Below are 27,817 nucleotides of genomic sequence, written 5' to 3' on the forward strand. Positions count from 1 at the left end.
GCTTGGGGAAAAAATAAAGCATATGGGACAGAGTAGGGTTAAGGGAAAATGACAGAAATGAGGGGATGTAACAATGATGTGGACAGGAGGATATCAGAAACGTAGAGTGGAGAACTCGGCCATGGTTATTAAGGAATTGACATTAAAGTCACTATAAGAAAAGGAGGCTTCCTTTGTCCTTGACACACTCCTGAACCAAGCACAGATGTTCACTTATCTCCAGTAAAATGCTGGTTTAGAGAGAGTTTACTCATTTGGGCTGGAAAGAACATAACTTCCTGCAGATCAAATCTCAAATCCCCTTCCTCTTTGGAAGAAAGACTATAATCCGATGGGCAAAAGATGAAGGAAGATGCAGTTGCTCAAATCAATGCAGAGGCTAATTAGGAAAGTCTGCTCTCCTTTGTCTACCACTCTCATCCCTGGCAATTGAACAATTACATCATGTGCTCCAGGAGATGCAGTTTGGAAAATATGGGATTCATATATCTCTTCATTTTCATTTGACACCCGCTCTGAAAAATGCAACATTCACTCTCAAACATATTTCACTTTGTTTCTCACCATTAACCAAATGTTTTTGGTTTATGTAGCTATATTCAAAAGATATAAAAATATTCTTCACCAAACTCCCCAGGGTGAACACCATGATGAAGGTCCGTCCTAGGGATGTCTTGGCTACCACATCTCCAAAGCCGACAGTCGACGTCGTTGCCATGACCAGGTAAATGGACTCAAAATATGAAATATTCTGTGAATTTCTACCTTTGAGCCAGGGATCACCAGAATTTTCCACCTGTCCAAAGAGAGAGGACTCAGGAAAGGTCTCTGAATGGAATCCAAGGGAAAGTTTATAAAGAATAAGCACAACTTTTCATTTGTTTCATTTAATTCAATCCAAATGAAAGAGTAAATGATTCCCAGGTCACTGTGAAGGGTTTGCAGATTGTGGGTAGTAACTGTGAAGTCTTGTTTCCCTTCATGGTGATTACTGCTCAAATCTGAGGGGTGTGTAGCTTGAGCCCACAATGGAGATGTTCAATGGGGGGGATGGCTGACATCTCTTTTCCTGTGGGCACATCCTCCCATCCTGGAGCCACAGGATTCAGAGGCTGTCAGACTGAGCAATTATTATTCACCCTCATTTTACACCAGATCAGGATCATCATGAAGGAAAGCAGCACTTAAATGGGCACTTCATCTCAGTGAGCTTAAGCGCATGAATGCTGGAGTCTCAGGAAGAGCAAACAAGTTTTGCAGATTACTTTCCTCTCTCCCTGCAAAAATCTTTTCAGTGATAAAAAAGAAACTCTGAAATAAGCTACAAGGATATACTGTACAATATGGGACATATAGCCTATATTTTATAGTAACTATAAACAGAGTATAACCTTTAAAAATTGTGAATCACTATATTGTACACCTGTAACATATAATATTGTACATAAACTAAACTTCAAATAAAAAAAAAAGAAACTCTGGAAAAATCTTCCTCTGATTTTCCCCCTAAGTCTTCACATTTTAAGAAACCTAGGTTTATCCGATTTTTTTTTTTTTACATTAAACAAAAAGAGTAATTTAGGCAATGGCATTACACTTTATAGAATATATATATAAATTTATACATATATATCATTTGTTATGATATATAACAAACATTAATTATATAGCATATATACAAAATTTCCTTTGTGCTTCCGTTTTTAGACATTTTTTTCCCAAAATAGTACTTATTTCCTAGATGTTTTCCATTTCCATTTTTCCACGAGAGACGGTAAAATGCTAGAAATGGCTAGGAAAAGTAGGTTTTTTGTTTTGTTGCTAAGAACCAGAATGAAAACTAGAAATAATGTACTTTGCTTAGGTATTCGATCACTTTTTTAAAGTGGTGTGCCAACTGCTGCCTCCTTCTTAAGTTGGATGAGTAGGTTAAGAGTGTGGGCTCCTCTAATATTCCACTCCCAAATAAGGAGATTGCATGTCTATACCTAACTCTCAGGGCTGGTAGTAGATTTGGTTGCAAAGTCTACTAATCAGCTTCCACGGATCTGGAGCCTTTACTGCTTTCTAAGATTATTGTACTGCAAGAAAACCAAGTTTAAATCACACAGGTAAAACTCCTAGAGGAAAACATAGGCAGGACACTCTGACATAAATCGAAGCAATAGTTTTTTGGATCTGTCTCCTAAAGCAAAGGAAATAAAAATAAAAATAAACAAATGGGACCTAATTAAACTTAAAAGCTTTTGCACAGTGAAGGAAACCATCTACAAAATGAAAAGACAACTTACTGAATGGGAGAAAATATTTGCAAATGATATGACCGATAAGGGGTCAATATCCAAAATATATAAACAGTTCCTACAATTCAACATCAAAAAAACAAACAAAAAAAACAATTAAAAAATGGGCCAAAGACCTGAATAGACATCTTTCCAAAGAGGACATGCAGATGGCCAACAGGCACATTAAAAGATGCCCAACATCATTAATCATGTTGCAAGTCAAATGCAAATCCAAACCACAATGAGATGTCATCTCACACCTGTCAGAACAGCCATCATCAAAAAAAACACAAATGACAAATGTTGGTGAGGATGTGGAGAAAATGGAATCCTCCTACACTGTTGGTGGGAATGTAAATTGGTGCTGCCACTGTAGAGAACAGTATGGAGGTTCCTCAAAAAATTAAAAATAGAACAACTATATGACCCAGCAATTCCACTCCTGGGTATATATCTGAGAAAAAAAAAAACTAAAAAACACTAATTCAAAAAGATACATGCAACCCAATGTTCATAGCAGCATTATTTACAATTGCCAAGATAGGGAAGCAACCTAAGTGTGCAACAACAGATGAATGGAAAAAGATGTGGTATATATATATACAATGAAATACTACTCAGCCATAAAAAAGAATGACATTCTACCATTTGCAGCAACATGGATGGACTTGGACGGTACTATGCTAAGTGAAATAAGTCAGATAGAGAAAGATAAATACTGAATGATCTCATATGTGGAATCTAAAAAATACAACAAACTAATGAATATAACAAAGAATGAATAGATTCACAGATAGAGACAAACTAGTGGTTACCAGTGGGGAGAGGGAAGGGGTGAGGGGCAATATAGGGGTAGGGGAGTAAGAGGTACAAACTATTAGGTATAAAATAAGCTACAAGAATATATTGTACATCATGGGGAATATAGCCAATATTTTGTAATAACTATAAATGGAGTATAACCTTTAAAAACTGTGAATCACGATATTATACACTGTAACATATAATACTGTACAGCAACTATACTTCAATTTTAAAAATCATATATATGATATATATACTATAATATATATGTATATACATATGTGTGTATATATATATTTTTTCCAGGAGTTGAAGTGTTGCTTGGGACAGTTTGCTTTAAGTTAAAACTCCATAGTGTCTTGTAAACATCTTAGCACAGGGCTTCCATCATACCCTTGTACAACATGTTTTACAAACTGAAACTAAACTTATTTCAACCTAGAAATCTCCTTCACAGTAAGTTAAATAACCCTTTCCCATTTAACTCACCCTCTTTGGAAGTACTGCTTTAGTGCTGCGAACCCCTCCCCACTCCTAAGACCTGTCAGCTCCTGCTGGTCTACCTGGCCACCCTGCTCTTGCCCTGGACCATGTTAGCGTCGACCCTCAGCCCCAGATGGGAAATAACTTAAAGATGAAGGATTATGGGCCAATGTGAATATACTGAATTGTTACCTATTTTTAATGTCACATTTCAAAACTGAAACTTTACACTTTTAAACCTTATGTTTCAACCTTAGGTGAGCTGTGCTATGGAGGCGGAGGACGTGAGGACACTCTCCCATCCCTGCCTCCCTCTCCATTATTTATATTGGTTTTATTATTTTTACATGGTACATGTGTGTTCTAGTCTGTACCCACGATTCCCTTGGTCGTGTCTTTGTTCTATTTTCAATTCAGTCAGTAATCACCATCACTCCTTTTTATCATGGTTTCCTCATTCTTGAGATCTTGGTTTTGACTCGTCTCCTATGTGGCTGGATTTTATCATCAAGGTCATTTTTAAAAGGGACTCATGATGCTCTTCTCTCTTCCATGTGCTTAAAATGACGGATGGGTTACACTTGCACACAACCTTGGCAGACACTGCTCTGTCACCTCCTGCACTGACTGATGTTGGCAAGATACCTGAGGCTAGTTTCATTTCCCCCCTAATATAGACCTTTCTTTGTTCTGCTTAGATTCTCTCCTTACCCGTAAAGGTTGGTAATTGTTCCAAACTATGGTTGGACTCATTTAGGGTTATTTCTCCTGGGATACCGTATACCCTCTAATCTACAGATTCAATACTTTATATTCAAACATTTTTCTGATACCATATTTGTGTCCTCTTCTTCAGGAACATGAATTTTACAGTATGTTAAATCAACGTGACCCATCTTTCATGTTTTTTCTCCAGATCACTTAAGTATCTTTGTCCTGTTCTATGGCAGTGTTTTTGCCTCAATCCTGTCCGCCATGTTTCTGAGCATATTTCTGTCACACTTATTACATTTGTGTCCCCTCTAATGTGATTTTTGGCCCTGTAAAACTTTTTTCTTCTTTTTCTCTGGTATCTTTGGGCTGTTTTCCTGTTATTGTTTAGTAATCTTTTATTTAAAACCTTAAGTATTTGTTTGAAGTACGATATTCAGTTTTTTAAAGCCTTGTATACGCAGGGCTTTTCCTTAACATTTCCTTTGTTCTGTTGGGCAAATTATCTTGCTATTGTTGCTCTGACAGCCGTTATGTGATGTAATTGTTATACTGATGTCTCTGCTTTCCAACACACTCCCTGTTTTGGGCAGAATTTTAGCATAGGCACCATGTTGATTCCTTTCTGGTGGACACTCACCCTCCAACGGTATCAACTTTTAGCTGAAGGACAGTGTGAGTACGGGAAGGGATAACTTGGGACAGTTGGGACAATCATAGCTTTTATTTCAGTTTGTCATTTCAAATATCCTCTGAACAAAATCTGCTAACTTTTTGCTCTGGGTTACAGCTTTTCTAGGTTTTTCACATTTCAGATGTTGGTGTGACCCACAGTAGATGGCCCTGAGTCCAAAACCATCTGGTGGCTTCTCCCTCTTTCTCTGCACACATCCTCGCTGGAGGTCTCCTCCCCAGGGTGACCGGACACCCCATAGGAGCACATGTTCACGTGCTTAGAGGGGCCTGAGATCGTGTTCAAACCAGACACCTGTGAGATTTACAGGGAGCAGCTAATCTTCAGCTAGGGCTGTTGGTGGCCTTGGGAGAGTCGGTTGCCAGAATCTTGTGTTTTTGCAAAGAATCCAGAAATACAGGTTTTTTTAATGTGAGCTCTCTTAAAAAACTTAGCAACCAATACAAAAATAGCAAACAGATAATACAAACATCTTAGGTCCAATAAAATATGCCTGTAGGCCCCATTCAGCCTGAGAGCCCCTCATTGGAACCACTATTAAAGGCAAAAAAAAAAAAAACAAACCCAAAAAAACCTGTACCATGGTTTCTCCTTTAGCATCCTCTTGCCTACCGTTCTGTCATGGCCAACAGGTCTCTACGGGAACACTGGTGACTGCTTCTCCCAGTGTAGACCCATGCCCCTTGGGCTAAACCTCCAGATGCAGGGATCTACCTTTACTGCTGTGACACTTCTTCTCCAGAAAATCTGTCTCCTGCTTGCATAATGAGGAAGGATGTGGCTTGTTTCAGATTTCTTTTTTTTTTAATTGAAGTATAGTTGATTTACAATATTGTGTTCGTTTCAGGTGTACAGCATAGTGATTCAGTAATTTTTCCTGATTATTTTCCATTATAGGTTATTACAAGATATTGAATATAATTCCCTGTGCTATAAAGTAAATCCTTGTTACTTACCTATTTTATGCATAGTAGTTTGTATCTGTTTCTTGAAACACCAAACACATTTGGTGTTTGACACTTTTCTTGATGAACTGAACATGGGTTTTTTTTTAACTTTTTTTTTTCCTTTTCCTTGTGATTTTTAAATTAATTTTGAGAGAAGGGCTCAAGTGGAAAAGACTTCTGCTCTATTTTTTTGTTCGGTTTTGCTTTTCTCAAAGGCCTTTGCAGGCTTTTAACATCCCACTTCAATTTCTGCATTTTCTAATGATTTCTCTTCAACTTTCCTGGAGCAATAACGTCCAGGAGTTTCTTTCCTATTGTTGAAGTCCATTTATTATGTTGCCGACTATATGGCGTGAGAACTAACCTTTCTTGTACGCGAAGGAGGCAGCTATGTATACAGATTGATTCCAGGAGAACCAAGAAAGTCTCAAAACTCCCCTTCGCAACTCAGCAACTGCTCCCTCACCCAACTCTGCAGCTTTTGTAAGTACAAAATTCTCTCACTGGCTTCATTTCTCTGACCCTTTATTCTTTTTCAAATTGCTGGAACCCCTATGATGATACAGTAATAAACTTTACCTATTGCTTATACCTTAGAAGAGTAAACTTATTAAATCCTTTCCTAAGAGCAGGTTTTGAAAGTTGGAAGAAGGAACATCGATACCGTGAGTGTAGGAGATACATATTTGTGAGAAGTATGGGGTGGAGAAAACCCATCCAAAGGAGGTGAAAAGAAAAACCTCACACTGATTACAGTGATGGAGACAGGCGCTCAGAAGGTTTGCCTCCGTTTTTCACATAAAAGACATTCATGCTCACTCGCAACATCAGGGAGCTGGATGAGATGCTCACCAGGTGAATGAATCCGGCAGCAGTGAACAAGGTACTCAGAACGATGGATAACAGCTTGGAAAACTTCACTGAATTGCTAGGGGAAGAAAGACAAAGAGCTGCTGGGTTCTGACAGGTTCCCGAACAACACAAATACCTCGTCCTCTAAACTCTCGCTCCCCAAAGTGTGGGTCATGGACCAGGAGCAATGTTACACTTCCCTGGGAGCACACTGGAAATGCAGCACCCCATGCCCTGCCTTGACCGACTGATCTGCATTGTTACAGGATCCCCTGCTTGCTTCGTATACATATTAAAATCGGAGATGCACAACTCTCAGGCACACCCCGTCACACACACGTGTTCAAAAAGCTTAGGTTCTGATGATCTCCACTAGCCTAATATTATATTGAAAAAGGGCAGTGTCCCAAGGATCCAGAGAGTGGGCTTGCAAAATGAAATTGTGAGTAGATCACAGAAATGTAGTTCCATATTGCTAAACTCACACCAGCATCTTTGAATGAAGAGGATCAAACAAGCTCCTGTCTCCTAACGGAAGCCCTAGAGTTTAGCCGAAATCTCTGTGGTTCTCAGCAAGGCTACCGACCACACAAGAACAGCCCTTTCCGATCACAAATGCTCCATAAAGCATAAACCCTTAGCAGTGAGACCCACCTGGCCGGTACTATTTGATGCTTCTAGTGAGAATGCAGAGGCATGGGGATTGTGAGTGGGTAATGTTAGACCAAATTGCCTAAAACTTTAACAGGATTGCTGCTTACAGGTAGGTTGGATTTTTTTTTTTTTAACTGTAATTTTAATTTTTTGGAGATATTTAGGTAGCTCTATTTCTGTAAGCAAGAACTCACTGCTGCTGGTGGGCAGCTCTCAGGCTTGGAGGAATTGTCTTACATTCCTAGACAGCAGTGGATCGATTCATGCCAACGAATGTATAGAATCAAAGTGTCTGATTTCTTCAGTGATCCATTGATTATTTAGTAACATATTGTTTAGCCTTCATGTGTTTGTGTTTTTTATAGTTTTTTTCCTATAACTGATTTCTAATCTCATAGTGTTGTGGTCAGAAAAGATGCTTGGTAGGATCTGAATTATCTTATATTCACCAAGGCTTGATTTGCAACCCAAGATGTGATCTATCCTGGAGAACGTTCTGTGTGCACTTGAGAAAGAAAGTGTATTCTGCTGCTTTCGGATGGAATGTCCTATAAATATCAATTAAGTCTATCTGGTCTAACGTGTCATTTAAGGCTTGCGTTTGCTTATTCTCTGTCAGGACGATCTGTCCCCCACAATTGTTGTGTTACTGTCGATTTCCCCTTTTATGGCTGTTAGCATTTGCCTTATATATTGAGGTGCTCCTATGTTGGGTGCACAAATATTTACATTTGTTATATCTTCTTCTTGGATTGATCCCTTGATCATTATGTTGTGTCCTTCCTTATCTGTTGTAACAGTCTTTATTTTAAAGTCTATTTTGTCTGAATTGCTTTGATTAAAAAAAATTTTTTTTTTGGTGCGGGGGAGAATTAAAGCCTAAATGGACTGACACACTGTAGGTCCAAGAAACAGAGAAGAAACACACTCTTCAAGATGATTGCAAACTTTCCAGCCAGTGTGTGAGGTTAATGCAGTGAGAGAAAAGTAAGCAAATGGTATCTTGGAAAGTAAGGGATTTCGTGACTTTTGCACTGAAGTTTCTGATGGGAAATGAGCTAAGTTGAAGGTTCAGTTAACATTTGAATTTCCTAATCCGAATGAGTAAGTAGTACTTGAGGCAGGGCTGGCATTTACCTGGTCCTGATGGCTCTCAGAATTTGCAAGATTTGAGGGAGTTCCAGCAGCCGCAATGCTCTTAAGAACCTTAAACCTACAAACCAATCAAAAAAAGAAAGCTGCCGAAAGATGAGGGTCACAAAGGGAGCAGTCTGAATTATACCACACCTGGGACTGCTTACGTTCTTTCTTTCCCTGAAATGCTCAAGTATAATATCTTACAATGTCATCAGTTTAAGACCTGAGCACTGGTTCAAATTCTGGTTCACTTAATGGCTGTTGTAATCTAAAGCAACGCCCTGAGCTTCTCTAGTTCCTCATCTGTAAAATGGGAATTATAATGATACCTACCTCGAAGCATTGCTGAGTATTATTATTACAAAGTATGCAATAAGCACAGCTCACATTTTACTCTATTTAACTCTTCTTTAGAATGGAGAACAAATGATCCATAAACCACTTTAACTCCTGACTATAGAGTCTCTGTGATACGCTCCCCAGGGTTTGCGTGTTGTTCGCCTTTATGTAGTTTGATAGTAACACTAGTAAGAAATATTTTGTAGATAATAAATAATAATATAAGATTACATAAAAACTGACAAAAGCCACAGAATGCCCACGTACTGTCCATACATCCACCTTAAAGACAAAGTAACTAATTAAAAAAATCTCTAACAGGTCACCGCGTGTCTGGATATGATGATTTATACTTTTTAAAGACCACGGGAGGCTTTTCACTTCTCCCAGTCATGTGGGATCTCAGCACAAAGGTGCCACAGGGGGCGAGGATGTTGGGGCCCTGCCCCTCAGGTGCGGATAATCCATAAACAATAAACAACCTCGTACACCTACTGGCATCAGGCCCATCGCCAGGGACTGGGGTAAAAAAAAGAATGGGTTCTGAAAATGTCTTACAAAACCATACAATCACGGGGAGGAATTTTTTTAAACGTCATTTAGGCTTTAAAGGAAAATGAAAGGATACTTACGGATGAATGTTGAGGGGTTTTTTTTGAGATTGCTTCTGATTCCCACAACTCACCTACCTAGCCAATTACTCTTCAAATAATAAGAAATAAAGGTTGGTGGAATGGTAAAGATGTCTACAATCGAATTCATCTCCAACCAGAACTTGACCTTGTCATCAGCTGCCACAAACTATGAAATGAAAACAGAAGTTCCCAAATTCTGTTACCCTCAAAAATTTTACAGTGAACACAAGAGTGGCTTTTTTCAGGTACACTTCATCCACCAACTGAAGCTCTGACCGCATTCTATTACATACATACAATGTATACATACATACACTCATATATATTTATATAGCTATATAAGTAAATACACAGTTATATATATATATATATATACACCTATATATTCATATAGATAAAGAGATTGTACCTTTAGTGGGTATTCAATGAATGAACATGAATCCACCTTACTTACCAGATCTTAACTCTCCTACTTCAGAATAATCACTTTGACCTTCCTACTGCTCCTAGAACTTCCTGATATATATATATAATTACATAGATAAAACCCTCTATTTGTGAGCAAGGAAGATACAAGATTTAGGATGGTCTTCAATGGAAAAGGTCTAGAAGTTTGGTTGGCCAAGGCTTGTGTTTATGAGCTTCCCCATTTGGATTAAGAAAGCAGGCACTTCCAGAAGGGAGGGGCTGCTGTAAAAATAAGACTGTGATGGCCACTGTGGTTGAAATAAGTTTGAAGGAAGGTCATAGAAATACATATATAACATACCTTTCATACGCACATACATATTACATACATACACACTTATATGTGCGTACATATACTTCTGTGTGTATGTATGTGTGTATGTATGTGTGTATATGTTTGTGTGTGTACATGTGTATATATGTGTATATATATTTGTGTGAATATATGTGTATATATACATGTGTATGTGTGTGTATATATATACGTTTGTGTATGTGTGTGTATATATGCGTGTGCATATATGTGTGTGCGTATATGTGTGTATATATACATGTGTAGGTGTGTGTATATATATATACGTGTGTGTATGTGTATATGTGTGTGTATACATGTATACCTGTGTGTATATGTGTGTATACGGGTACATATATGTGTATATGTGTGTATATGTGTATGTATATATGTGTGTGTGTATATATATGTGTGTATATATGTGTGTATATATATGTGTGTGTGTATATATATGTGTGTGTGTATATGGGTACATATATATGTGTGTGTATATGTATATATATTTGTGTGTGTATGTGTGTGCATATATGTGTGTGTCTGTGTGTGTATATGTGGGTATATATATGTGTATGTGTGTGTATATGTGTGTATATATGTGTGTGTATATGTGTGCGTATGTGTGTATATGTGTGTCTGTGTATATGTGTGTGTGTGTATGTGTGTCTGTGTGTATATATGGGTATATATATGTGTGTGTGTATATGTGTGTATATTTGTGTGTGTATATGTGTGTGTATATGTGTGCCTGTGTGTATATGTGTGTATATGTGTGTCTGTGTGTATATATGTGTGTGTGTGTATGTCTCTGTGTATATATGGGTATATATGTGTGTGTGTATATGTGTGTGTATATGTGTGTATATATGTGTGTGTATATGTGTGTATATATCTGTGTGTGTGTATGTGTTTATATATATGTGTGTGTGTATATATATGTGTATGTGTGTGTGTATATGTGGGTATATATATGTGTGTGTGTATATGTGTGTGTGTGTGTATATCTATCTCACAAACATGAGATAGATAAATCTAGAATCTAGATCTAGGGTGGGCCCTCAAAAAGTGCTTGTGGAATGAGAGAACTACTGAATACATGAATGCAACAAAATTAAAGGCACAAGAGTATTTTATAGAGTTATATGGCACATATGCCATCAGTGGAGCCAATGACATTTTCAGAGGCTTGTTACTCAGGTTCTGCCCTCTTGTGATTACTAGTCACTCTTCTGAGTGGCAAGTGGGAAGCCAATAAGAAGGACAGGGTGATAGGGTGATGATATTTTAACAAGGCATCCTTTTCATTTGTGCTAAAATTGTTGATCTGGTTTACAGTTTCAAGTGCAGGAGAGAGTTTGGGGGTCTCGTTATACATTTGACAATTTAGGGCTCAGACCCTCTGGCTTTAGAGCCTGAAAGCATAGGCAGATTGTCTAAGGAAGGCATCTCTTTGTATAATACAGATCTCTTTACAGTGCGCCTGTTGTATTCCCGTTTACTCCCATGTTCAATAGGTACTTACTCTCAATCCAAAATAGAAACTAAAGAAAGCATTGAAAGTCAAATCAATCGGGATGGTTTTGTCCTGGTATGAAGAACAGCTTCTAACAGGGCTGGAAAAGAAACAAAGACAGTTTATAAAGGTGGACATTTTAAAAGCTGTGGCTACAGAGGACCAAATAAAGAGAACGGGTGGGCAATTTTCTATTTATTTACCATGAATGGTCAACCCAGACACTTACGTGCACATCTCAAGGAAATTACTTTTCTCTTGGGAGTAGAGGTATGCAATGAACAAAACCACTGGGCCGTGAATGTAGCTGAAAATAACAGAAGAATTACCTGCTCTTCTTTTCATGGAGTTTATTGGTTCCATTTTCATTTTATCAGTGGGATTCAGAGGCACAGAGGTTATGTGGCTCTTTTGGGTGTGCAAGACCATCTTACCCAGCCAGGACAACATTTTGGCTTCAGTATACTTCTGATAGAGAGCTACTCTACGTCACATGAACTGATCTGAAGCAAATTCCAAGGAAATGTCCCTAAAAGGTCAGTAAGGAATCCACAAAACAAGGACTCCTAGTTTCTGTAGGATCTCTAAAGTGGCCTGACCTGTGTGGCCCTGTAACCCCAGTGTTACTTTAGCTGGAAATCCAATAAAATTCCCGGAGGATCAGCATGGAGCTCAGATTAGGTTGGGTTGTGTCCAAGAAGCTGTCCTAACTTTGGCACAGGAGAAGGGAATGCCTTCAGAAAAGAACAGAGGATAGTTTGCTCCTACATCCCTGGTGAGGTCTAGCATTTTCTTTCCTCAGACCATCCAAACTTGTCTAGAACCTATGAGAAACCCTGAAATGACTAGAGAACTTCTGCTTTAACACCTAAGGAATCCAAAGGCACGTAAGGCCCACATAAACGGTCCAAAGGAGGAGACAACAGCTGGAGGCTTGTAGTCCCAGAAACCAGAATAGACATATGCACAGCACCCCAGCTCCTAGCAGCGTAGAATGACAGGATACAGGAGAAACTCATGCATGTTTTTGTTTGTTTGTGGAGTTGGGTTTAGTACTTCTTAGGGGAAACTAAACACTTATCCTTTTCTTATGAGCTTGCGTGTGTGAGTTTACGTGAAAGTATATTAAGCATTATTCCTGACAGAATATTCCAAATTAGCTGGTAAGCTACTGATATGAGCAGACAAGATTGACTGGGGATTTTACTCACTCAGTGGAGTTGATGAAATAGATTATAAGAGACCCAATGCTTAGCACAAAGACAAGGATCACCTGAAAAATACAAAACAAAAAAAAACACAGACAAATGTACAGATCCATTCTATTAGCATGAACAGAGATGAATAAACATACCAACAAAATTGTGTTTTACCTTTTTCCCTTGCCTATACATCTGTAGCCATTTTTCCCCACACATTCATTTATGTTAGCATTCATTCATTCACTCAACAAAAACTGATTGGACCTTTACTGGGTATTCAATAAATGGACATGTACCTACCCATTTTACCTACCTAATTTTAACTTTCACACACTTCAGAATAAACAATTTGTCCTTTCTGCTGCTCCGAAGGTTTTCTGAGCTCAAGAAGTCCTGTTGTTTATTCATTCACTCACTCATCAAACATTTATTAAGTGCTTAATATGAGTTATGCACTTTATTACACGCTAGAAAATGAGGGCCGTGGGATACAGACTCTGAACTTGAATTGCCTATGATGTTGGAGAAGAAACAGTCCCAAACATGCCCATCTAAAGGATGGGCAGAATTCTGACAGGAGGGAACATGCTATAAAGTGAGAAGAGAAAATGAGCGCTTTAACTTGCCAATATATCTGGTCTGTAAAATAAGAATTTGTGGAATATAATCAGAAATTTACCCATTTAAAACCCTCAATACATTTGGATGAAATATTTTGCAGCCTCGGTGAATTTTTAGGTCAACTGTAGGTAATCAGTTATTTCTAGTTTCCAAACATTTAAAAAAATATGTTCAGTCCTGTGTAAAACTGTATTTTATTTACAATTAAAGCTTCACTCCCTTCCAGTTCAGGTGTTCCTTGAGCAGGCTACTAGCATGCAAAAAGGGATTCGTTTCTTCTCCGTTAACCCTTTTTGTTTTTTTGGTCCCAGCTGCCTACTGACTAGGCTACCTCTGGCCTCTGAGAATCGTAGGTCAGTGTCAGGCCGTGAACAGAAAGGGGAGCTAATAGCAGGAAATGCTGGACTTTTTACTGTTTATTTTCCTGGGTTGTTGGAGATTCCCAATTCAATTCATATTCAAATTCAACAGATATTTCTTTAGTACTTATCATGACTCAAGTATTATTCTGGTGATTGGGAAACAACATATACAAATATCCCTGCCTTTACGGAGCTTATGGTCTAGACAATAAGTAGTAATTAATATGTACCTTAGGTGGTATGTGAGAAGATGCATGCTAGGAAAATAAAGGAGAGCAACTTAAACGGATCAGAAGTGCGAGGGGAGGGGGCAGACGGGCTGCAGCTTGATAATATTTAATCGCTAAGCGTCCCCTCTGCGGTTCCCTTGAGCTGAGTGAAAGCATCCTCTCTCGCTGGTTGCTCACAACCCTTTTCTCAGTGCACCTTGCACTCTTGTATTCTACTGGAACTCTTCCCCCTCCAGATGCCTACTTGGGCAGGTTCAAGAAGACTCTCACATATGACCCACATCGGGCCCACGGACCAGCTCAAGCACTCCTTGCCCCAACAAACACTAGAAGGACAGATTCTCTTCAGTGTGGCCATCCCTCTTCACCAACGAGCCAGACATCAGCTCTCTGTGTCCCCAGAGTTCCAAGAGATGCCAGCTGACCTTTCTAAGTGGTCCCTCACTTGACAGGGGAGGAAAACCACCCTCCCAATACCTCTGCCACAATAAGAGCTTGTTCCAAATCCTCTTCAATTTCCAGCTTACCCAGATTTACATGGGGTTGGTCAAGATGCTAAGAGCTTCAACTGGTCTTCTTCCAACTGCTTTGTAAGTGGCAGTGCTGAAGGTTAATGGGAGTTAGTGGCATCTATTTTTCTTGGGGTCTCAACTCTTACTGTCAGTTCCATTTTAACATCTGAATCAAGTGTTGATGGAGATATCACTAAGACTGTGGGTCTCATGGAGATATTTGGTTACAAATGTAGTCTGAAGCTCAGGAAAAATGCTGGGAGAGGATATGCGTATGTGTGTGTGTATATATATATATATATATATATATATATATATAGAATTATTAATAGTTTCCATGAAATTGTTTTTCTTCTCCTTACATATGATTACATATTTTTTCTCTTACTAAATCCCATACGTGATTCTTCATCTATAAATCATGTACTGACAGGCTTCCAGAAATATGGTAACAAGGTCATATATTTATAGTCCTCCACACCATAAAGTTAACAAAAATAAATAAATAAAAGAAGAAAATTTTAGTTTTAGTCAATCTAAGAACAATATCAACTTCATGCCACAAACCTAAAAAGGATGATCCAGAAATTATATATAATAAGCAACAAAATGTGTACCAAACCAAAATAAAGCACTGGGAGCTAACAGCTTGTGAAGGCTGTTTGGTGAGTCAGGTAGAAATGGGAGATATTCTGAGAGGACTTATGAATTTCCCTTGGGTTGAAGGGGCAAAGTCTGGAAGCGCTGGCTATTTGGGAGGGGTAGGAAGCCCGCCACCTGAGCTGTGATTTCTACAGTGGGGCTTAAAGCCCGTTTAGTTGGTGGATGGTTATGGGCGTCTTCAGAATCCAGACAGCCACCAACGCAGTTAACAAGGGGCGCTATGAATACTCTAAATCTTCACTTGTGAATATGAGAGGACACCAGAAAATTGCCAGTTATACGGGAGGTATAAGAAAACAGGAGGACCAGGCACACAGAACAGATGAGATAACCTCCAGTGAAAGAGTGAGCATAGGATATGTAATTAAACATTTAAGAATTACAATTAGTGTTGCTGGTGAGATTCTAAAAAGCTGTTAAGTAGTACTGGAGGACTGGAAAGACCAGGGAACATGGGGGTGACACAGAGGTAGTAACTGCAAGAAGCTGCACCCCCAAGGACTGGCTGGGAGATCAACAAAGGGAGGTTGGGATTCTCAACATTTAAAAACATTTGATGCCAAAGGGCATCAAAGAGGTGCCCTTTGGAGGGGGGCTTCAGACTTGGGAGGAGGGGTCCTGGGTTGGCTGGTAATGGTACATCTGAAGAGACACTGTGAGCTGGTCCTGGTACTGTTGGAAAAGCCTGGAAACTGAAACCAAGCACTGCTACTGGAAGAAAAAGCCATTGATGAAGTGAGGCTGAAAAAACTAGATGTAAAACACAGAAAGGCAGTTCCCGTCCCCTCCTCTAGAGCACAAGGGAGCTGACCAAAGAGACGTGTGGTTACTGCGTACTAGCCTCACATCACAAAGCAGAGGAGAGAGGGTGGATTTGGAGCTGAGAGACAAGAGTTTGGTATCCTTAAGTAGCCAGAACACTTTGGAACAGCATTTACAGAGGTTTTAGGAAAAAGGATTACAAGCCAAGAATTCTAAACCCAACCAAATTATTGTTCACTTATGAGAGAAAGGGAAAAAAATTTGGGGACATACAACAATTCGGAAAGTGTACTACCCACAATTTCCCTCGCAAGTGAATATGGCAAGTACTCAAGAAAAAGAAAATTAGAAAGATAAAATACGTTATGTAAGAAAAAATGGTGCCTAATAAAACTGGTAAAATTAATGGAATTTTTAACTCTAAAGCAAATATTAAGAAGAAAATCTGACCAGCTGTACAATGCTAAAAGCCAAAAAAACTAAAAAACACAGTAGCAATCTGGAACTGAGTGTTCAGATTAATTCAACAATTTCTGCAAGGAAGGAGGGGTGGTGTGGAGGAAAAACATGCCAAAGGTCTCAGGCGAGAGCAGTATATAGATATAAAACATGCAGAGATATTATTAGAGAGAAATACAGGTGGGAAGTTTGTTCTGAATTTCATGTACTGATATACCTACGATATTCTATTAAAAATGGAAAATCCCAAGTCAAAAGATACAAAAGAAAATAAATAAAATTAACAAAAAGGAACAAATAAGGAATGTAAATATCAGCGAAGGGTCAGTACTTACTACACCCTTGAAGGGTTTACAATACTCCCTACAGTATTTTAAGGAGGTTATTCACATTATATGAAAGAAGTACAATTTGGGAAAATTAACTTGTTCAAGATGAAGTGGAGAAGCCAATGCTTAAGGTCATGTCTCTCAAAATTCTCAATCACCATGTCATTCCGCTTCTCCAGTAAGACAAGGAACTGAGATGTCACAAAGGTCCTAGTTGTTTATCCAATACCCATTCTCCCTTTCTTTACCAACACACCCCCTGTTTGTTTAAGCCACAGAAATTTAGATAGTCTATTATGCAGTAAATTCAATCCCTAAATATTATAAAGACCAATGAAACAGATCACCATAAAGGAGAATAATTAAATTCTCCAGTAAATGAACAAATAAATGCATTCTTAAATCAATAAACACAAAAGTGCAGCTACATGATATTTAAAGAGACACACTTAAGAGGTAATAAGACAGAAAGACTGAAAGAGAGCTGGGCAAAGACATCCTAATCAAGTATGAATAAAATGAAAGCAATGTTACTGGCTAACATTATGTTCTAAAGTATCCCTTGGGTAAAAAAACAAAAACAAAAACACAACAACAAAAACCCACTCAATGTGACAAAAATGGATATTTCATATCAGTAAAAGGCACCATCGACCAAGGAGTTATAACAGGTAACTCTATGCATTGACTGATGTTATATAAAATATATAACTCAAAATCTGTTAGAAATGTAAGATATTTGATAAAACTATAAAATCATAAATGAAAAATGTTGACATGCCCTTTTCAATCAGTCAGCAAATAATTAAGGATATGGAAAATATACACAGATTCTCTCAAAAGTCCATTACACAGTAATAAAAATTGATCATGTACTAGGCAACAAAGAATTTCCCCATAAATTCCATAAACTAGGGATCATAAAGGCAGTGATATTCTTGGACCATAAATTTTACCAAAGTAGAAAAGAGAGCCAGTCCAACACCAAGGAAACAAAAGCATACAACGCTCCTCACAATAGATGATGAATCAAGCAAGAAATCAGAATTAAAACTTAACCTAAAGACGAACTGGGCATTACTAAAAGTAAGAACATTACTTGCCAAGGTCTATGAGATGTGACCAAAGAAGCGCTCTGAGGAAAAAAATTCTATAAATGAAATTCAACTGAAAAATCTGTTAAAACGAGGCCAGCCCAGAGGCCTGTCCAGGGTGAAGGCTGCGCAGTGTCGGGACCTGGCGCTGGGCATGCGCAGTGCTGTCCCGCGGCTTCCAGGCTGAGCCCCGCCGGGTGGAGCCTCCGGGATCCTGGATACAGGCGTCCCCAGGCTGACAAGGAAGACGACCGGCAGCCCTCGGCAGAGCTGACTGGGAGGAAGTGTGAGCGCGAGCTCGGGAAGACTCAGCTCATCAAAGCTGCCCCAGCGACGAAAATAAAGCCAGTGATCAGGAAATTGACCAACATGATGATTTAGGAGGGAGCGAAGTACTGGCCAGGACCCTCTGACAGAACGAGGAAGGTCTGAAAAAGAAGCAGCCTGAGAAGTACCACGCCGCCTCTGCAGAGGAACAGGCAACCACCTAACATTAACTCCTGCACTCCTTCCACGGGGCACTGAAAAACTGAGCCTGGGATGGGCGGGGACCCGTCCTCAAAGGTGCCCATTCCTACCAGGTCCCAGTGATGGTAGCCAACCAGTGCGGTGGCTTCCTGGTTGGCTAGCAACAGGATATTGAAATTAAGAAGGATAAAAGTGATATTAATTACACACGATATATATATATGTATATCATGAAATGTATAAATCTCCAGCAAGGCTACATGTGACCGAAAGGGAGGGACATGGCCCATCATGAGAGGGGAATGCTGTCAGTTAGGAGTAGAAAGAGAAAAAAAAAAATCATGCTTTCTAGTCAAAGGAGAAAGGTGGAGTTGAAGCTACGGAGCAGCCGAGGAGACCTTCAGAGTTACATTCTCTTCAATGGCTCATTTTCCCTGGAAAATGTCCTGTGGCTTTGAAAAACAAAACTTTTCACTTAAAGCTAAGGCAGCTATGTCATTTATTGTCACAACACATACACTTTTAAGAATGAAAGAGACTCTATTAAACAGTTACACCAGGACAACCTGCAAAAACCTGGGCTTATACTCATCCTGCCAGAGAAGACAGAAAAATAGAAGATGGACATAAAGTGGTGCCTAGGATGATGCTAAAAGTAGATACACTTAACTAAAGATGAGCCATATTTTTGGTTCTTAAATGTTTCAGCTATCAAAACAACAGAGAAACGCAGTTACACAATTAATAGCATCCAAAAGAAGGAACAGTTTAGGAATAGGACTCTTTGGGACGAAATTCAGTAGAAAATCTCCCACAGGTAGCTGTAAAAACATGCTTGTGAAAACTAAAGCAACAAGCCCAAAGATGCTGCAGAGGTGATCGGCACATTGCCTTGTTTTATCTCTAGAAGGATCTCAGAAGGTCTCCGGTTTTGAAGATAATATTTTCTTTCCCTTTGACTATTTGCATTTTCCTCTCCTTTTCATTTTCCTTCTTTTTCATTTCATCCTTTTTTTTTTTTTTTAAACAACAACTTACTCTCCTCCTCATCCTCCTCCTTCCTTTTTCTTCTTACACTGTGTTGTTGGCCACGTATCCACGTGTTTAAGACATTAGTCTACAGATGTTATTAAATTTGCCATCATTGTGGGTTTTGATATAGATACTGCACCTTCATTGAAAAAGAAAATCAGATACTTTCTTTCTTGTATTTTCTATGCCCTGGGACTACCTAATTAACATTAGAGAGATTCACTATTTGAAGATCTAGCAGACTGGACCTTGAAATTGTCTGGGTCTCCCATAGGCAGAGGGGGAGAAAGGTAGTGGTGGTGATGTTGATAAAGTCTTTGACAGTATCTTTGTATCTTCCAGTTATTTGGTCTGTTTAAGTTTCTTTCTTTTTTTCATGGTCAGTTTTGCTTATTTATGTTGTCCTAAGGAATCATTTGGTTTTCATACTTAATCGTGTGTATATCTTTCAACTTCCTTTTTATCTGTATTTATTTTCTCATTTTAATGTCTTATTCCATATATTTTGCATTTCCCCTCTTGAATTGTTTAGCCTACCTACTGATTTCTCTATTTTATTGTTTGTTTCAAATAATCAGCTCTTTTATAGTTTGTTAATTTCTAGCTTTCTTATTCTCCTTAGATTTAATGTGTTTTCTTTCTCTGACTTTTTGACATTGATAATTCATCTACTTTAACTATTTTTTATTTATCAAGATAAGTTGTTAATGTTATGCATTTAACTTAGAACAATTCCCAACTTATAATGTAGGTGCAAGGGATATGTGATGTTTTCATCATCTTTACTCTCTAAATATTCTGCAATTTTAAGTTTGATTTCTCTGAGTTAAGAGTCATTTTAGAAAGAGATATTTACAATTTTTTAGCTGTAAATTATTTGTTTTTGGTTCTTTTTTTCTGAGTTTATTATTTTCCTGTCCATTTATTGTACTGTATTCAGTTTATGTCCTCTGCCTCTACTTTGTAAGTTTTTTAATTGGGATTGTTTTTGGGGGGCCTATTAATATATACTGAATTTTTACAAATAGTTTGTAGACATTTGTAGGTTTAATTTATGTTTTTACCATATGGAGTTTGATCATTTCAATCAGCTCTTTTGTTATTAATTAATTTACTTTGGTCTTCTTTATCCTTCTCCTTCTTCTTCTCCTTTTCTATTGCTTTTTTATTTCTTGTAATTTTTTATTTATTAATTATCTTGAAGTTATATTTTTGGTATAATGATACTCATGATGTTATATCTTGGTTGAAGTTAGTTACAAATTTTCATTACAAAATTATGTGTTGAATTGTGTCCCCAAAAAGGTCTGTTGAAGTCCTAACCCTTAGTACCTCAGAAAGTGACCTAATTTGGAAATAGGGTCTTTGCAGATGTATTCAAGCTAAAATAAGGCCATAAGGGTGAACTCTAATATGACTGGTGTCCCTATAAAAAGGGGAAATTTGGACACAGGCATGAACAGAAGAAACACGATGTGAATACCATGTGAAAATGAAGCCAGAGACCTGGGCGCATTTACAAGCCCAGGAATGCCAAAGATTACCAACAAACCACCAGAATCTAGGAGACAGGCATGCACCTGACTCTCTCTCCCAGCCCTCAGAAGGAACCAACCTTTGATCTTAGACTTCTAGCCTCCAAAACTGTGAGACAATATATTTCTGTTGTTTAAGCCACTCAGTTTGTGGTACTTTGTTACAACAATCCTAGGAAACTAATACAGGCTACTTGGCTTCGTTTATTGTTTTTTTGCCTTGAATTCACACTATTGTCATTTGCCTAGTATGCCTTTGACAACTCCTTTATTTTCAAACTTTAGTGCCTCTTGAATTTCTAAAACATAATTAGACCATGTCAATCCATGCTTTAAAACCCCTCGGTGACTCCCCTTTGCACGAGAATACAATTATTCCATTTGAATAGCCTAGCTCCTTGCTACAAAGCGCAAAGCACTGCATGGTTCTCCTGTCTCCACTCAGACCTCAGAGCCCTCTGCCCTCCTGGCCTCTAGCACAGGAACCTCATTTGGTACTTGCAGTAATCTGAGCCCTTTACATCCACAAGTCTCTTCTCTTTATTGGGAAACCTGTTCCTTCCACCGTTCAATCACTTTATCTTTCTGATTCTTCAAGTCTCAGCTCAAATCTTACCTTTTCAGAGATTTCCTCTCAGATCACTGTATCTAATGTGATCTAACACCAAAACCACCAAAACTCACAAACACATCACTCATCATTCCCTCACAGCACTGATCACCATGTGAATTTATCTTATCTATTTATGTACACATTCATCATCTCTACCCCCACTAGAATTTAAGTCCCATAAGTGCAAGATTTTTGCCTGCATATTTCATCATGTCTAGAGTATATGCTTTGCATGTAGTTGGCAAGCAGTAAATATTTGTTGAAAGAAAGAAGGAAGGAAATTACAAAGGATGGATGGGTGGAAGGAAGGAAATCTATAAGCCACTTTTTTTTCTTTCTCATCCTTTCATAAAACACTTGCTTGGAACCCTCACTGAGAGTCTCAATTCTGTGTTTCAATGCTAGACTATTTATTCTAATTTAACCTTTACTCCATGCTTCCTGTTGTTCCAACCATTTAATCACAAGCTGTAACAGATTGAAAGAACAATTTTTCCATCATTAAAGAAATAATTTTTATTGATATGTAGTCAATGATCATTCCTTCCCCACCCAATCCCTATATACAGTGCTTACATGGTAGATGGTGGAAGTTCTCTTTTGCCTCACCCCAGGGTCCTTTACTACCTAATTTCCAACATTATCCACATATAATCCAACATGATTTGAACACCTGAAGAGATCCTAACTAACAAATCCTTGATAAAAATCGTAGAGAATCATAAAATCCTTCTCTAACAGGTCATAGGGACAAGGATTTCAAAAAAGAGACCAAAACTTTAGAAGGAAAAAAAAGGAGAGACACATTTCCAGATGATTCAGTATTCCCTGCAGAGTTTATCAAAGCAGTTTTACTTATGTACTTTAAGATAAGTTTTAAGAATTAGTTAGATCGGAATTAAGCAACATTAACTAGAAAAGAACAATGTTTGTACTAATTACAAAAAGCAGAGGATAATCTTTAGTTCCCATACGTCTTCCTTCCACCATGCCACCATGGGATGGCAGCATACCCTCAAATTACAGATTGTTTTTGAATGTTTCAGATCAAACGATACTACTGAAATGACGATGGGGCAATATTCATTTACAGGGCATCTGCTATTTCCAGACAATGGGGTGTAAGCATTTCCCTGACAGTCTTTTCTCTCAAGGAGTCCACAGTGCACTAGGGTAGACAGTCTTATGCACAGATAATTTTAATTTAACAGCGTTCAATGGAAATGATAGAAACTTAGAGAGGGGGACTCTTAGCTTAATATGGAGATAAGGTAAAATTTGCCTGAGGAGATGATGCCTGGACTGAGTTTTAATATGTCAGTGTTTACCTAGATTAAAACAGGAAGGAAATGATAAATATCATAGAGGGGCAAAAAAGACCAGTTTGTAAAATGAAGAAAGGAAGCTGTTGGAATCAAAGGAGGGGAAAATAGTTGTACCTCACAGGGCAGAGAATCCACTAAAAACCAACATTTTTTGAGCAACAGCTGCACGCCAGACATCCATCTACATACAAGGAGAATGAAATGCACACAACCTTTGCCCTAATAAAGTCTTTCTTCTATTGGATAGGCTGACAACAAATAGAAAATGTAATGCCAAGTAATTATATTCACTCCAAAGAAAAAGCAAGCAGAATCATCAGTAGAGAGCATAGACAAAAGGAGACAGCCGTTGGGAGGTAGTGATATTTTAGATAAGGCCAGCAGATGCTTTCACACTGACCATACATCACACTCGTGGCTAAAGTTCGTTAGCACGTGAGCACTGGAAATGTACTCACCAACACCTGTCCCACAAAGGTCTGTGCCGAGAGCAACATTTCTACACGATCACGAAAGACTCCCTGGAAAGTGAGACTTCTTGAACGTTTACGGTCCATGCTACGTGACATTACTTCCTAGAAGCAAGAGAAAGAAATCGAGAGTGAGCTGGGTCTCAGAGAAGGTCATCTGTTTTATGTGTGTTGATGGTGTCTCCTGCTGGAGCGTCAGCCAGAACGCACTACACCTTGTCCAACCCCGGGAACCCTGAACTCACTTATTCCCTATTTCACATGATGAATTTTACTGGGTTTGCATTTTACTGCTCTTTGGCAGTATCTTCATTCTGAATTCTGCAGTCTTCACCATGCCCATCTCACATACTCTCAGCCCCAGACCCTTCACACTGACACTATTGTTACGATCAGGGTCGGGAGCAGCGAGCTTCTCTCTGTTCTGGGAATAAGTGTCTTATCCTTTTCTATCAAGATACACAGACAAAGAAAAAAATTACAAGTGGATTTCTAGGTGATTACTTAAGTATTTGCTTTTTTGAGTGAGAAAGAAGAAGGAAACTTTTCGCCATTTTATGTTGATTTTAATTCCTTATTTGGTATCACATCCTGTTGAAATTATGATCCTTCCTCAAGTTTACAAACTATCTTTACTTATTATACAATCCCCACTCTGTATCCGCGGGTTCTGCAACTGCCTATTCAACCAACGTCGGATAGAAAATATTTAAAAAAAGAAATTTCAGAAAGTTCCAGAAAACAAAGCTTGAATTTATGGGGTGCTGACAACTATTTACATAGCATTTGCATTATATTTACAACTATTTGCACAGCATTTACCTTGTATTAGGTATTATAACTAATCTAGAAATGATTTGAAGTGTATGTGCACAAGTTATATGCAAGTACTATGCTATTTTATATAAGGGACTTGAGCATCCTCAGATTTGGGGGGTGTGTCCTGCAACCACAAAGGGATACAAAGGGACCACTGTCTTTGAAATTTATAATAATCCTATGAGGTAGCCAAAGTAAGTCTGATTAAATCCATTTTCTATTGATAAGGAAACCGAGGTACAGAGAAATTAAATGACCTGCCGGTGGGCAGGCCATGAGGACAGTGTGGAGTCTGAACTAGCCTCTGTGTGTGTTGACAGCCTTGAACTACCCCCGAGAAAGACGCAGGTGAACCGGGACTGACCACACCACGCGGACGAAGCCCTCTGACTTTTAGAAAAGCTCATTTTATGTGGAGACAGGCTTTTGAAATGATTGAATTTTTCTATTCGTATTTTCTGAATGGTAAGAAGAGAAGTCTCATTAAATGGCTATTTGATAGAGGTTATACCTTGATCAACGATTGCCACTAATACATATGACGCATCCTGTGCATGCCTGGGAAGTGGTCTGGGCATTGATTTTTTTAAAAAACTATTCAATGGCATGAATATGGAACACTCATTTGAATTCCATTATAAAATTGAGGTGCCTTTTGTGGCAAAACAAACTGGCCCTAAGATATAATAAAATCATACTTATGAATGTAGTAAATCTTTTAAAATGCACATTTAAGGAGAAAATTATGACTCTCCAAATAATTTTTAAAAGAACTTTCCACAGTACTTAGATTTGTGACAATTTTGCATTAGGCCAACTTTCCCAAAGGCTTAGAGAAAAATACAACACTCTCAATCTAATTAGATATGGTGAATTATTAAGAAGTCACTCAACTGTTAGGAAACTCTCTCCTCAAGATTTAGAAGCGGAACAGTATAGTCTTCTGGTTGCTCAGACCCTGCTTATTAACAATTTGTAACATCTGCTTCCTATTCGAAATGAAAAGGTACCTCTGGACTGGAGGGCAGACATAAATTATATCAAAAGAATGAAATGAAAAATACAGCAAATGTTTATGGACAAATGCGTTCTCACATTTTTGTAACCACACAAAAATGAATATAATGGGGAAGAAGATACATTTCCTGGAGCAGAAGTCTAAGGAGATTAAACAATTCCACCAATTCAGTTGTGCACTGAAAAAAAAGGCAGAAGGCATGTTCACCATATCCAGTGCCCGTTCACGCACCGTCAGTGTTGTTAAGAAATCAGAACCCCAGGATTCATTCCTCAATTGCTATGCCACTGCTTACTGTCTATAATCTAGAAATAATTAGTAACAGCATAAACTCATTTAGCAACAAAATCTATAAAATTCCATATTGGGCCCTTCTAGAATGCAGACACCTGAATTTCATATGATGACATTGGCAATGACCTTAAAAAGTTACCAAGTGATAAATTCTTTTATTTTATGTCAATGTTTAGCATCAAGAGGCAATGTTTCAAGCAACTTCTCAGTATTAATTACAAAACACAGTTGACGTGTTCTGTTATGGAAATCAGAAAAATAAAATTGGGGAAAGAAAAACCGTGAACAGATCTTTGCTTTCAACCATTGGTACCAGAACAGCCATTATGTAACATTTGAGCATTTTTATTCTCTTAAGCAGAGTCTTACCTGGATAGGATACCATTATTCTTACCATCATCATTTTCCAGTTGTTATTCAATAGTGCCCACCCTTGCAAAGCTTGTTTGGGTGTAAAGAAGTGTCCCTGAGTTTGTGGCTGGATGGCATGTGCACGTATGCATGGGTTTCTGCATGTGTGCACAACTCCATGTGTTGTATTAACGTGTATAAAAGGCAATGTATACTTGTGAGTATATGAGCATCCTGTGTGAATGATCCATGAAGGCGAGGTTGACACTGATGCTCCTTTCTGCCTTCCTCGTGGTACCCAACACAACTGGCATTTTAAAATTTGAAATAGAGGCATAGACCTCATGTTAGCGGATGGTTTTTTCAAAACAATGACATCTGTTTCCAGAGCTCACATGCACCGTCATCCACACAAGGCATTGCTTCTCCCAGTGGTGGGAGAGGAGGCCTGGCCCTGCAGCTGCACCCTTTGGCATGGCGGCCTGGGGTCCTGTTTTCCACCCCTGAGCAGGATGGACCCGTGTCTAAGCCACAGCATCAGAGCTGGCGGTTAACCCGGGAAAACTGAGTGAAGCCTCCATGGTCTTCTAAACACAAACGCATGCCAAACCTGTCTCTGATCTTCATACAGGGGAACTGACCAAGAAAATTCCTTTTCCCTCGCTCTTTTGCCATTTTTTAATGCTCCTCCAGATTAGCCTGGATATTAATAAGATGAGGAGTCCGCTGAAGAAGGTCACAAGGGAGGAAAGAATAAACGCTGCTTGGATCTCAGCTGTACAAGACATTTTCCCCAGGGCTTCCCCACTATTGTCCTCTGACTTGGTTAGACACATCAGGAGACAGAATTGTCGGGGTGCTTCTTCTATGATGTCATGATCACATGGTAATGATTCCAGGACTTGGACTTCGGTGTATTAGAGTCCTAAGCCCCATGCAGTAACAGCGAGAGGGTCCAGTACCAACCGAGGTGCCGACTCACAGGACGCAAATGAATGAACGGCAGAAGGTCCACGACGTAGGTCTTCGGAAGACCAGAATTCTAGATTGGATGCTGTTACTGACTTTCTCCACGACCCTGAGGAAATTGAATCCTTTGTGGCCATGGTCAAAGGGTCATCTATTTGGTTTGTGCAAACAACTTCAGGACAACTCTTTTTGAGTGAAATGACTTCCAACCACATGTGTGTCAACGTGCTGATTCTTCTAAGTGATGCCACATTCTCAGTAACCACAGAAGGACGGATGAGAAAAGTACTTCAGGATTTCTGCATATCCTCTCAGTCGGAAAGGCATGGTACAGAGTGCAGGAGCTGCAGGAAGCAATTTCACCCGGGTGAACGTTGGTTGGTTGCTTTTGAGCTCAGGAATCTGTTCCCCTTATCTCTTCCTTATGGGATCCTCCCCTTTCTTGCTTTTATCCCCACCCTGTCAGCAAACCCTTTGGTCCAGCGGAGGTAAAGTTCAAAATGAGAGCAATAGCTTTTATTTCCTCTGATGTTTTCAAAGGTGTAAGAAATGTCATGCCTTTCAGTGTGCACGAGTGGCAGGCGAAATGTCAGTGCCCGAGGGAGGGGCTAGTTCCCTTAGTTATTGTGAAGATGACCTGACATGAGCTGATGAGACCCAGGAGAAATGTTGTTGTCCTTCGGGGTCTGTCATGACTCTGCTACCAGTGGCAGACCTAACGATAGCATTTCCTAGAAATGCTACCACAGGTATATTTCCTTCCTTTAAGTTTACCTATAATTTGCACAAAATGCCGTCATTAAGCTAGCTAACTAGCAGAGGGCAGCATGATAAAGAACTGTGCTCTAGGAGTTCAGAGCTCTGAGCTCCAGCCCCAG

At 38.9% G+C, this 27,817-nt stretch overlaps 1 protein-coding gene across 6 annotated transcripts in view; it reads right to left on the reverse strand.

The window, feature by feature from the left end:
* Positions 1-27,817, reverse strand: part of KCNU1 (potassium calcium-activated channel subfamily U member 1) — a 171,998-nt gene that overhangs the window by 108,373 nt on the left and 35,808 nt on the right. For 5 of the 6 annotated variants that reach the window (XM_082374957.1, XM_082374953.1, XM_082374954.1 and 2 more), the window contains 7 exons: positions 23,477-23,593; positions 13,023-13,084; positions 11,821-11,911; positions 9,596-9,707; positions 8,568-8,643; positions 6,777-6,852; positions 626-796 (listed from right to left, as the gene is read on the reverse strand). In XM_082374957.1, the coding sequence (XP_082231083.1) occupies positions 626-796; positions 6,777-6,852; positions 8,568-8,643; positions 9,596-9,707; positions 11,821-11,911; positions 13,023-13,084; positions 23,477-23,587 (699 nt within the window). In that variant the 5' untranslated portion in view covers positions 23,588-23,593. Of the gene's footprint in view, positions 1-625; positions 797-6,776; positions 6,853-8,567; positions 8,644-9,595; positions 9,708-11,820; positions 11,912-13,022; positions 13,085-23,476; positions 26,588-27,817 lie in introns of those variants that run through there. The other variant, XM_082374955.1, reaches the window with a different exon arrangement.

The sequence above is a fragment of the Balaenoptera borealis genome, assembly GCF_965194805.1.
Source record: "Balaenoptera borealis genome assembly, chromosome: 21".
Taxonomy (NCBI): domain Eukaryota; kingdom Metazoa; phylum Chordata; class Mammalia; order Artiodactyla; family Balaenopteridae; genus Balaenoptera; species Balaenoptera borealis.